We start from the raw sequence: 12,253 nt of genomic DNA, 5'->3' as shown, positions 1-12,253 counted from the left end.
AGGCTTTCTGAAAATCAAAGCACACTATATCCACTTGTCAACATATTTGTTGACCCCCTCAGAGAATTCTAATAGCTTGGTGAGGCATGAGTTCCCTTTACGAAAGCTGTGCTGACTCCTCCCCCAACATATCCTGTTTCATCTATGTTTCTGATAATTCTGTTCTTTACTATGGTTTCAAACAATTTGCCTGGTACTGAAGTTAGGCTTACCAGCCTGAAATTGCTGGGATCACCTCTGGAGCCTTTTTAAAAAAAAGTGTCACATTAGTGATCCTCCAGTTATCTGGTACAGAGACTGATTTGAGCAATAGGTTACATACCACAGTTAGTAATTATGCAATTTCATATCTGAGTTCCTTCAGAACTCATGGATGAATTCCATCTAGTCATGGTGACCTGTTACTGCTTAATTTATCAGTTTGTTCTAAAACCTCTACTAACACCTCAATCTGGGACAGTTCCTCAGATTTTTCACTTAAAAAGATGGTTCAGGTGTGGCTCAAATCCTCTGCAGTGAAGTCCGATGCAAGGAAGCTAAGTGAATTCTTTGCAACGCTCTTGTCTTCCTTGAGTGCTCCTTTAGCACCTCTATCATCCAGTGGGCCCCACTGATTGTTTGGCAAGCTTCTGCTTCTGATGTACTTTTAAAAGTTTTTGCTGTTAGTTTTTGTCTTTTGCTAGCTGCTCTTAATTCTTTTTGGCCTGCCTAATTATACTTGACTTGCCAGAGTTTGTTTCTATTTTCCTCAGTAGGATTTGACTTCCAATTTTTAAAGGATGCTTTTTTTTGTCTCTAATCACCTGTTTGTTTAGCCAGGATGGTGTATGTTGTTTGAGTCCCTATTATGGTGTGTTTAAAGCATTTCCATGCAAGTTACAGGCATTTCACTCTTTTGACTGTTCCTTTTAATTTCCATTTAACTAAATTCCTCTTAACTTCAAAAAGTTAAATGCTCCTGTGGTGGGCTTCTTTGGTATTTTGCCCCCTACAAGGATATTAAATTTAGTTACATTATGGTTGCTATTACTGAGTGGTTCAGCTATAGTCACCTCTTGGACCAGATCCTGAGAACCTGTTAGGACTAAATCAAGAATTGCCTCTCCCCTTGTTGTTCCAGGACTAGCTGCTCCAAGAAGCAGTCATTAGTGGTGTCTAGAAGTTTTATCTCTGCATCCCCCCTGAGGTAATGTGTCCCCACTCAATGTGGATAGTTGAAATCCCCCATTATTACTGGGTTTTCTGTTTTTTGTCACCTCTTTAGTCTCCCTGAGCTTTTCACAAGCACTGTCACCATCCTAGTCAGGTGGTCGGTAGTATATTTCTACTGCTATACTCTTATTATTCAAGCATGGATTCTATGGTATTGTTTGATTCACTTAGGATATGCTGGTACTTGAGTTGTCTGTGGGGATGTGTATTTTGGGGTGCTGGCAAAGTAACACCCCACTGTGAACTTCTGACATCAAGATCTCTCAAACTCTGCAGGGGACAATCTGCCCCATAGCACTTATTCACAGCCCATGATCCAGGAGAGAGTCAGAAAGGAGATCAGGAATGAGACAGAGGTGCATCTATAACCGACACACCACCTGGGTTTGGTGTTCTGTCACATCAAGACCACTGAGAGAAAGATTAATGAGTCTGGTCTACAGCCTTAGGTAAGGGCCATATGGCTTTTAGCTTATACAGTAGAGGCTCATGCACTGAGCTCCAGAGGCCCCAATTTTGATCCCACCCACCAACGACCAGGGTTTGTCAGTGTTGCACGTGAGGCTAGGACATGACTGAGTGGAGATTCTGCCCTCAAGCTGGAATGCACAGAAAGCTGCATGATCCTACCAGCAGTGAGGCAACATGGCCAAGTGGATAGACCCCCAGACTTATAACCCAGGTCTCCTGACTCCATTCCCAGGTTGGCTATTGGCCGGCTGTGTGCCCTCAGGCAACTTGCTTCACAGCTGTGTGCCTCGGTTTCCCCATTTGTAAAATGGGGCTGATGATGCTGACCTCCTTTGTAAAGTACTTTGAGATTAAAAATGCTATATAGGAGGTAGGTATGTTATCATTTCCTTCTCTGTGGTACCATGATGACCTACAGCGTTCACAGTGGGTGGTCGTTTTCAGCCAAAAATACATCTTCCCACAGGCACGTGAAGTACCTGGGGCTGCTGTACATTTCACATCACTCCAGGAGATCTAAGGTTTCCTTTTCCTCTCACCCCATGTAGTGGATCGAGCACTCACTGCCACAGTGCCTCCTGCTGGTTGTCCAGGAATTAGCTCATTCCAGCACTCAAAGCGCCTCCTGCTGATGGTGTCCCTCCCAGACCCTGGTGCCCCTTACCTTGGGGTGCTGCCCCACACTCTGGGTCTCCCCTCCTGGGGAACCCCCTCCCCCTAAGCCCACCTTGCCTCAGTGGCTAGGGCCAGTGGTCATCTAGCCCACTTTCTCTGGGGCAAACTGTAGTCTGTAATGATCACTCAGCACTGTCAAGGGGGTTGGACTGGCTGCCTCTGCCTATTCCCAGGCTGCACCTCTGCAGCCGCAGTGCCTCCTTAAGGCTTAAACAAGGCCTCAGCCTGCAGGGTAGCTAGGCTAGAGCTCCTCTTGCCCTTCCCCAACTCTGCCCAAGGTACCCTGTGCTTCCAGGAAGCCAGGTCCTTCCCACTCCAAGTCTGGAGTGAGACATTTTCCAAAGCTAGAGAGACACACTGCCTGCCTTCTGGCCTCGCAGCTCTTCTATAGGCCCAGCCAGGCCCTGATTGGCTGCCTTCTATTATTGGCTCTCAGCCCCAGCCCTCTCCAGGGCTGGCTTTTAACTCTTTCAGGGCCAGAGTGAGGTGACTGCCCCACTACACCCCAGTATAAATCAGGCATGCCTCTACTGAAGCTAGTACAGTCTCACTAGTGTAAAACCAGAGTGAGTGGAGAATCAGGCCCTAGAGCTGGTTGGCTAATACAAGAAGAGATACATAAATAGTGAGGTCACCACTGCAGTTACTGATGGGGTCATAGCATTTGTTGTTCAAGTATTCACACATCTGTTTTCGTTTATGAGAATGGTCACATATCCTAAATTTCATGATCACAAATCCCAACCTTCATATCTGAAAGTGTCATAATTTACTCCCTATTCACCTGTTTAAAAAATTTCAGTCCGCCAGTGGTGGATCAGATACAATAACATCTGACTCAAGTGACCAATCAGGGTCAGTTCATGAACAATTTTCAAGCAGAAAAAAGGCCTTCATTTGTCTGAACTGTCCATGAAAAGGAGTTAATGCACAACCAGACAGAATTGGTCCCCTAGCTAGGCAGTGCTACAAATTCCTAGAGATGAAACTACAGCTAAAGTCTTACATTAGGCTGTAGGTTCTTCAGAGCAGAGACTGTATCTTCCTGTGTGTTTGTACATCACACAGCACAATGCAGCCTTGATCTCCCTCTAGATACTACCACAATAAATAATCATGTCTGGGATATGGTCTGATAGATGGTACAGGGGGAAGATGTGAGGCATGTTTCCCTATAGTTTCTACTTTCTGCTGGCTCAGTAAGTAGCTGCCCTGAGTAGACCAAGAGTGAACTCTCCCCATCCTCAGCAGTGAGAGGTTGCAGAGATATAGGAACAATAAGGAAAAAGGTAGGGTAGGTGATAACTAGATACTGCTCCCTGAGCTTAGGCTGTCAGCTGATCCCCTGTATCACATGGAGAGTTAGTGTTTGTACACTACACAGTGGGGTGAGCATGACAGATATTGCAACCCCAGGCAGTGTCTTTGGGGACCATTGTGTTGAATGAATGAATGTTTTCTGAATGATTGTGTTCTGCTCCATGGGACGGGGTTGCCACAGCTCCCTTAGGAACTAACAAACAGTGGGGTGGATTACCCCAGGATTGTAAATGGCTCCAGAGAAGCACCACTCCCTAAAGCAGGGATTGGCAATCTATGGCACGTGGCTCGCCAGGGTAAGCCCCCTGGTGGGCTGGGCTGGTTTGTTTACCTGCCACATCCACAGGTTTGGCCAATCACGGCTCCCACTGGCCACAGTGGTTTTTCACCCCAGACCAATGGGGGCCATAGGAAGCAGCAATCAGCACATCCCTTGGCCCACGCCGCTTCCTACAGCCCCCATTGGCCTGGAGCGGTGAACCGTGGCCAATGGGAGCCGCGATCGGCCGAACCTGCAGACATGGCAGGTAAACAAACTGTCCTGGTCCACCAGGGGGTTTACCCTGGCGGGCCACCTGCCAAAGGTTGTCAATCCCTGCCCTAAGGTGTCAGCGTGTACTGGTTCAAAGTGGGTTTTCCAGAGACTCAAACAAAGGTTTTTGATATAAAAAGCTGAGCTTCAGCAAATGGACAGGACCCTCTATCCAAAGTGGGAGCCAGCACTTGCAGAAGGATTGAAAGGGGATGTTGGGTCCCATAAGGAAGATGAGTGACTCCTGGCATGTTTGTTAGTAAGCAGATAGAGAAAACATAGACAATAAGGCTCCTGTGATGCTTTTGTCCTTAAAATGTAGTCTGCTGAGAGAGAGCTGGGTAATAACTTGTAATGGCTGGCAGTGCATTGTTCATAGCCTTCTGGGAGAAAGCACAGCACGGGGGCTGGCCTGTAGGTAGATTGGTTTGCTGGGGATATCACAATGTAAGGCAGGGGGCTGTGCAGTCTTAATACCCCCAGACAGAAGGGAGTGGGACCAAGGGTCCCTGTCAGAGACAGGTGATGGCTGGAGACCTAACTGGGCACTCCTAGAGCAGACCACAGAGAGGAAATACAGGTGCATGTGGGATAGCTCAGTGGTTTGAGCATTGGCCTGACAAACCCAGGGTTGTGAGTTCAATCCTTGAAGGGGCTATTTAGGGGTTTGACCCTGCTTTGAGCAGGGGCTTGGACTAGATGACCTCCTGAGGTCCCTTCTAACCCTGATATTCTGTGTTTATGAGAGATTGTGATTTGGAGACATTCCCTCGAAGAACTTACATGGGAATTTGGAGATGTGCCCTGGAGGGGGGTGGTATTGGGAACCCAAGACTCTATGCTGCAGTTCACTAGAGACACAGTGGAATGTTTTTATTCCTCTCTCATTCATTGGTTTATTATTTAATGAACCCCAAGATTGTTACAGTGCAATTCCCTGAAACACTGACAGATCTTTAAGTTTCAAGGAGAGTCAGTGATGGTCCCTCTAGCCTGCTCCCCCGGGAGCTGGAGCTGTCAGATGCCCCTGTTGAAGGGTCATTGACTCACTGCTGTAACTTCCTCCATCCCAGCAACAGAGATCAGTCCCAGTAGTGCCTGTGCAGCAGGATCTCTGTGAGCTACTGGCCGGGGCTGGGAGAGCACAAATCCAGGGCCTAGAGTGCTGTTGATGCCCAGCAGTGGAATTTCATGTGTTAATAACCAAATTGTAGGGCTGGGATGGCTTGCTTAAATACATGGGGGATGACTGTACTTTGGGAGCAGGGAGGGGTTTCCCATACTAGAGCCAGTAGCAGAGTGGACACCAAGGCTGATGTGGTCTGAATGTGCTCTCTAGGAAGAGCTGCACAACTGACTCAGCCTGCATGAGAAGGTGGTGAGAGATGATCCCAAAGCAGAGAGACAGTTGAGTCTGACATGCTGCTGATCCCCAGGCAGCATATGGTGGGATGGTTGCGCCCAAGAGAATCAGAAATCAATATAAACCTGTGAGACTGATTTCCCCATGCAGCCTGGAATGGCCAGGAATCAGATTCCCCCTAATGACCCAGCTCCCAGGCAGTCACAGTACCATCACTAGTAACAGTGAGGCCTAAAAAGAGAGCAGTAAACTTAAGAGGAAAATACCCCACAGCAGAGATAGTTGACATAGTTCCCCATATTTGCCAGGTCTAGGGGCTGCCCCATCTCACCAGCAATTAGATCACCTCAGAGCCCTTGAGTTCTTTGAGTCTGGTCAATGACTCCAGGCAACTCAACCTATGTTTTGCAGGAGCCCTTAGCAGTTTGGCAAAACGATCTGGAGCTGGCAGGGGAAAGGAGCTGGAAGAAAACCCATGCATTCCACTGGGAAACAGGATTTCAACCCAAATCCTGGATAAATTGTGGTATATAAGAAGATCATTGGGAGTGGGGAAAGTGAGTGTGCACAGTGGGAAGGGGAAGATGTACTTAATCAGTGGGGTATCCCAAAGGAAACCGTTCCCTGTCCTTGTTATACATACCCAGGGGAAATCATACCTGGTCTCCAACTTTCTCCCAAAACTGCTGGGGCACATCCCCTCATCCCCTGCTCTTGTCCCACACTCACCCCCTGGGGAAAATGTCAAAGCAAATCCAAAGCTGGGGAATAGAACAGAAAAGTAAAAAGTTTCAACACAAGACCTCAAAGTTTCAGGTAGTGGTGGGTGTGTTTACTGCAGAATGAGGGACCACTTCTGTATTAGATCATGCAGGTTCATGTCAGTCCAGCTTGTAAACACACATGTAAAACATATACAGAATTCCCATACAAATTACACATTTGTGTATTGTGGGCTGGGGACTGGATCTGAGAGCTAGGGGGAATCCCCTAACTTCTGCTTCCTCCTGGCTATGGAGGGGGTTAGACCTAATGAAGATGGTTTGGGAGAAAGATGCAGAGAGCAGGGGACATCTCCTTTCCCTTCACTGACCCCAGCCCTATAATGACTCTGATGGGCTGTTTCTCTCGTGCCTGGACTTGTGATTCTTTTCCCAAATTAGGGGGATGCCCTGGTATCGTTAGGAAGAGAGGAGCATCCAGTTCCAAACTGGGTCCCACTTGACTCACCAGATCCTTGGAGGTGCCCAGCCTCTTCAAGCCATCCAGGGGCAGCAGGTCAGCAGAATCCTTGTGCACAAACTGGGTAGCCTGTTTCAGGCGCCTCTTCTGTTGTAGGATGGCTTTATCCCGCAGCTCCACCTCGTGCTGCCTCCTGTCCAAATTCTGAGTGCCTTCACTCTGCTTTTCCACCCCATCCCCTGGCCCCACTTCCTGGGCACAGGTCTCCCTCATGCTCATGATGAAGAGTCCAGCTGGGCAGGTCTTTCTTGGGATGGCAGAGTGCTCTGAGCTCCCTCTCTGTGCCTGTCTGCCCTCCTGTGACTCACTCAGAATCTCTACTCTCTTGCTCCTTCTCTCATCTGTCTCAGTTATAACTGCCTCATCACTGTAGTACCTCGGAGCCTCTCTCTCTTTCTGGCTTTCCCCCTGCGCTAAGCTCCTTTCCTCCCTCTCTTCTCCTGCCTTGACTGCAGCTTTGCCTCCTCCACCCGGTGGGTCCCTGCTGTAGCAGAAAAAGCCCCACGTCAGAAATTAATTACCATAGATTGCAGCAGAGACGGTAAGATGCTTCGGCTGGAAAAATCCAGCAGCAGAAGGATGGCCCTGCTGCTGGGGGTTAGACTCACCTTCCTCCTCCTTTGTCTGTGTGTGCACACACACTGTCCTGTTCCCCACTGATACGCCACAGAGACTGTAAATCTTTCTGTGGCAGGCAGGCTGTGCTGCTCAGTGTCTCTGCTAGGGTTTTTGACGCATCTCAGTAAGTCTATTAATACTGGAGAGAACATACTTTACTCTAGGAGATGATGCATTGCCTCCGTAAATGAAGGAGAGCTTTAGCCTCCAGGGTTCTGGCAGGCATGCCTAGTCTCTCTCATTTGGGTGGAAAGTCACACAATTGGGACAGTTTTGAAACCCAGTACTGGAGGATTTTACTGCGTGTTTCCAATGAGACACAGAAGGCCTGCTTTTTCACTCTCACCGATGTGACTGCAGTGGGCCTGATTCTGATCTCACTGGAGTCACTCCACTGAAGTCAGTGCAGTTGTAAACATGTAAAATCAGAGTAAGATCAGTGTAGCTACTCCTGATTTACACCAGCTTGAGAGCTGACTCTTATTTTAATTTCACCTGCTGAAATTGTTGCCATTTGAGAGCCTTGGTCCAGGCCCTGATACAAGGGACAGCAGACACTGCAAGTTTTACCCCTTCCTCTGTCCTTCCATCTCTGCTTTGAATTGTCAGCTGAAGTCTGGGCTGCTTTGGTCCCACTGTATTGGCAAATGAAATGCACTGAGAGTCACTGAGTGCATGATTCTAATTTCACATACACATGAGCAAATCAGGAGTATTTCTGTTAAAGTGGACAGCATTACATCAGTGTAAAACTGGTGTGAATGAGAGTAGAAGTGGGCTCTAGACATCTAGTTCTAAGGTGTGACAAAGTTCCTCCTCTACCTTGGTGGGTCCTGTGCTTAGTGGCAGATTTGCTCACCTCAATGATCTTCCCTTCTGGTGGAACCCACAGTCTGGGTCAACTCCTCCTGTGTGATCAGGAGTTGGGAGGTTTGGGGGGAACCCAGGACCACCCTCTACTCTGGGTTCCAGCCCAGGGCCCTGTGGATCGCAGCTGTCTATAGTGCCTCCTGTAACAGCTGCATGACAGCTACAACTCCCTGGGCTACTTCTCCAGGGCCTTCTCCAAACATCTTCTTTATCCTCACCATAGCACCTTCCTCTTGGTATCTGATAACACTTGTACTCCTCAATCCTCAAGCAGCATACGCGCTTCTCAAACTCCTTGCCCTCTGCTCTAGCCCTCACATGCATGACACTGACTAACTGGGAAGGCTTTACTAGATCCAGCACAAGCCTTGACTTGGCTCAGGTGCACCCATCAATGTAGATATCTCCACTGCCTCTAGAAAGACTTCAATTGGCCCAGGGTCTTGATAAACCTGGACAACTGCATTTCCCTTCAACAATGGTACCAGGGGTTTTGTTAGCCTGGGGCTAACATACCTGTGAGGGAACAGACCCTGCTTCTCCTGGGCCAGGCAAGTAGCCTCTCCCTTCGACCGCTCTGCTGTGAAGGAAGAGGGAGAGGGCTGCTGCTGCTGCCTCGCTGCCTGGGCCCTCGCTGTCTGGCTGCTGCTATGCTGCTTGCTGTCCTGCTTCTGCTGGCTTCCCCTGGTGGCTTAGACACCACACCACGCCACCCTCTCTCTCCTATCGGCTTTCTGCTAGCTAGTAGATTCCCCCCCCACCCTCGGCGTTCCTGCTGTTCTCCACCTACAGCACTTGAGGCGAGGGGGGGCGCGTGGCCTGCTTCCCAGAGAGGGGGGGTGTGAGGGGACCCGCTTCTTGGTGCTGAGGACAACCTTCGTGAGCGAGTCCTCCTGCCTGGACACTAGACCACCACACTTCAGGCCTGAGCTGCGGGACTACTGGGGCAGCTGCCAGGCAGCTGTTTGGAAGCCCAGGAGGAGGTTGAAAGGAGGAGAGACCGCCTGCTGTTGGAAGACCAGTGAAGACCCTGTGCGAGGGGTATTCCTGACTGAGTTCTTTTCAACCTGTGCTCCTTGTGGCTGGGGGTTTGGACTGTGTCTGTTGGGACACCGGAGGGTGTGGTGGGGAGCTGCCCGGTCATCTCGTGTTCCACTTTCGCCCCACCAACCATCGTGCCCCCATCCCACCACCCTCCCGGCTGTTTTCCTTTCACCCTTTGGACTCCTGCGTCCTGGGACGCCCAGCTGCTCGCCTGAACCCACCAAAAGCCCCACTGCCATCATTGGCGCCCTGCAGGGCAGTGCAAGCCTGATATTAATTGACTTTCGCACAAGTGCTGGTGGCGCACCACCATTCCCTACTCCCCCGGACTGGCACCTTTCCTTTTTGTCCGCCCACATATTCCCCTCTGTGGCCCTGCTAGTTCTGCCCCAGCCCCTGCAGCCTATCCCCGTGGTCCCCTGCCCATTCCCAGCTAGCCTTCTCCCCCCACCCTCTTGTGGTCCCCAGCCCTGATTGGTCCCTCCCGCATCGTCACGTCACGCCCCCCCCATGCGCTTGTGCCCTTCCCCCGTTTGAGTTTCCCCTTGTTCACTGCACCCCCACACCATCTGCCATTGTCCGCCCTACCCCACTGCGAAACTGGAGGACGGGACTCCCCTCTGCGTCGTGCCCTGTCGCTCTTCACCTCCTAGGTCCTGGTTACTCCCCGCCGCCCTTTAGCCTTCCTTCTGGCGCCTCAATCCTCCCATGCCTGCAGCCTAGGGGGAGGGTGGTCGCCTCCTCTCTTCCCTCCCCTCGCTGTTTTGCCCCCTCCACGCCTCGGTTATGGCGGGGGACGCGGCGGGGGAGACCGCACGCGATGCTCCCACGGCCCCTCCCCACCTGCCCCCGTGTCCACTGCCCAACGCCCATACTCACCGCCGTGCCGGATCCATCCTACACCCGCCCCTGCTGGGGCGCTGGCAGCGGCGAGTACCGGGGAGACCTCCGCTGCGCCAAGTCCCTCCCTTCTGATTCCGGGGAACCTCCGCGCCATAGCCGGTGGGGGAGAGGTCGGGTGGGAAAGGTAAGGTGGGGGGGCGAGGGGGCCCGTAAAGAAGGCCAGGCCAGTCCATGGCGGAACCTGCCCCCGACTGGCCGCAAGTCCCGCTGCCCGGCTGCGGCATCACAGCCCGCGATATTCCCTCCACCAGCTCAGGGTGTCCCTTGCCCGCGTCCCCCAAGGCATATCCCCGGCGTGGCGCGGCGGCCCCTGCCCGCCGGTGCCCGCCGCCCTCCGACCAAGCACCGGCTGCCGCCAACCATCTACAGCGGCCGGGGACCTTTCCCCTCCTTGACCAGGAAGCACGGTCCGTTGCTCCATGGCCCGCCTCGCCCCACGTGAGCGCCTACGTGCCGGGGTTTGGTGAGGGTGGTGGGGCCCACGGCCAATCGTGGCGGCCTCCAGAATGTACGGGAAGGTGGTCTTCTTCCTCGCATCGGAGAGGCCGGCCGGCCCAGGAGGCGGTAGAAGCGGGGGCCAAATAGCGTAGGGGGCGGTTCGTACGGGGCCCCTGGAGCTCGTTGAAGACCTGGGGGTCCGCTGGTCCGTGACTGTAATCCGTGCCTCGTTTCTGCCCCAAATACCGCCCTGTTGTCGTCATCACCCTCCCCCTTGGGCTGCAAGGAACCGGCGCTCCAGGCCCTCCGTCACGTCCTCGGCCGGTTCCGCCTGCAACGTGCAGCTTTCAACTGCCCAACGGCGGCGCGTGGCGGGGGGTAGAGGGAGGAGGCGCGGGAGGGGTTCCTTTCTGGGACCGAAGCAGGGGCTGACCAGGTGGGGCCGCACTACCACCTTTGGGGGTTGGCACTATTCAACGGGGGACGCACACGGTGCGTGTGACGCGGCTGCCGGGCGATGGGGCACATGTCTCAGGCTGGAAGGAATGCCCCTTGCCCATACCCGGAGTGAGCGTGACTCGTGGATCGCCAGCCTGAGCCCGGCACGGTGCCTAGCGCCCGTCATGCCGGCACCCCTGGCTGCCCGGCACCCGAAGCTTGCCCTCCTTCCTCCTTCTCAGGTCCATCGCGGTAGAGGAGGTGCAGGCGGGGAACCGGCCGGCGGGGAGAGGCTCATCCCAGGGGGAATCTTCCCCACTCTGCGTCCCCAGCCACTGCTCCTGGAGTCCCTGACCATTGCCTCTTTGCCCCATCGATCCGACCCCTGTAGCCAGCCCCGATGATCCACTGGAGCGGCTGGTCTTCGTGGCAGCGGGAAGCGGGGGCAAGCGGATGAGTCAGAGGCTCGGAGTCTCATTACCACCCTCAGATTCGGAGGCCCCCCGAAAGCAGAGAAGGGCACCGGATGACGAGCCTTCCGCCTTGCCCGCCTGATGACTCCCATTCTGTGGTGCCGCCTGAGGCATCGTGGCAGCACCCGGAAGGTCACGCCGCCCCTCCTCCGGGGTCCTTCGTGGACAGCCCCCCAAGGAGCCTCTCTCGCCCCCTCCCACTCCACGCCTCTACGAGTGACGAGGTGGTGTCGCCTCGGTGCTGGCGGGGAGGGCCCTGGGGGTGGTGGAGGGCGACCTCCTGTCCTTGAGGAGATCGAGGCCACTGGGTCTGACGCGCCTAGTCACGCAAGGGGGAGGACGACCCTCTGCCAGCGGCCTCGACTGGGCGCCCCACCCGGTCCCCCTGTCCGCCCGGAAACGAGTCTCTTCCCCTTACCTCGCTACTCCTCTGCTCCCAACCTCTGAGGGTCCCCCTGGATTCCTGCCAATCGCCCGCTGCGGTGCCCTCTGTGCGGCAGCCTGAGGACCCCATTAAGGGACGGCCAGTGCCAGCCGCTGCCGACCTCGGTTCCCAGGGGGTACTTCTTGGGGTGGAGAACCCGCCCTCTTCCTAAAGCGGTGGACCCAATTGCAAACTCTATCTCGCAGGTGCCGAAGTCTGCCCCACGTGCC

At 53.2% G+C, this 12,253-nt stretch overlaps 2 protein-coding genes across 2 annotated transcripts in view; one reads left to right on the top strand and one right to left on the bottom strand.

The window, feature by feature from the left end:
* The window catches only part of NRIP2 (nuclear receptor interacting protein 2), a 28,063-nt gene extending 20,518 nt beyond the window's left edge, over nt 1–7,545 (bottom strand). The window contains exon 1 of the mRNA XM_032778681.2: nt 6,804–7,545. Coding sequence (XP_032634572.1) covers nt 6,804–7,034 — 231 coding nt within the window. The 5' untranslated portion in view covers nt 7,035–7,545. The remainder of the gene's footprint in view (nt 1–6,803) is intronic.
* The window catches only part of ITFG2 (integrin alpha FG-GAP repeat containing 2), a 76,469-nt gene that overhangs the window by 55,110 nt on the left and 9,106 nt on the right, over nt 1–12,253 (top strand). The gene's annotated exons all lie outside the window — the stretch shown is intronic.

Source organism: Chelonoidis abingdonii, chromosome 1 (assembly GCF_003597395.2).
Source record: "Chelonoidis abingdonii isolate Lonesome George chromosome 1, CheloAbing_2.0, whole genome shotgun sequence".
Taxonomy (NCBI): Eukaryota; Metazoa; Chordata; order Testudines; family Testudinidae; genus Chelonoidis; species Chelonoidis abingdonii.
Note: the sequence above shows the minus strand (reverse complement) of the source record. Positions and strands in the feature narration are given on the sequence as shown.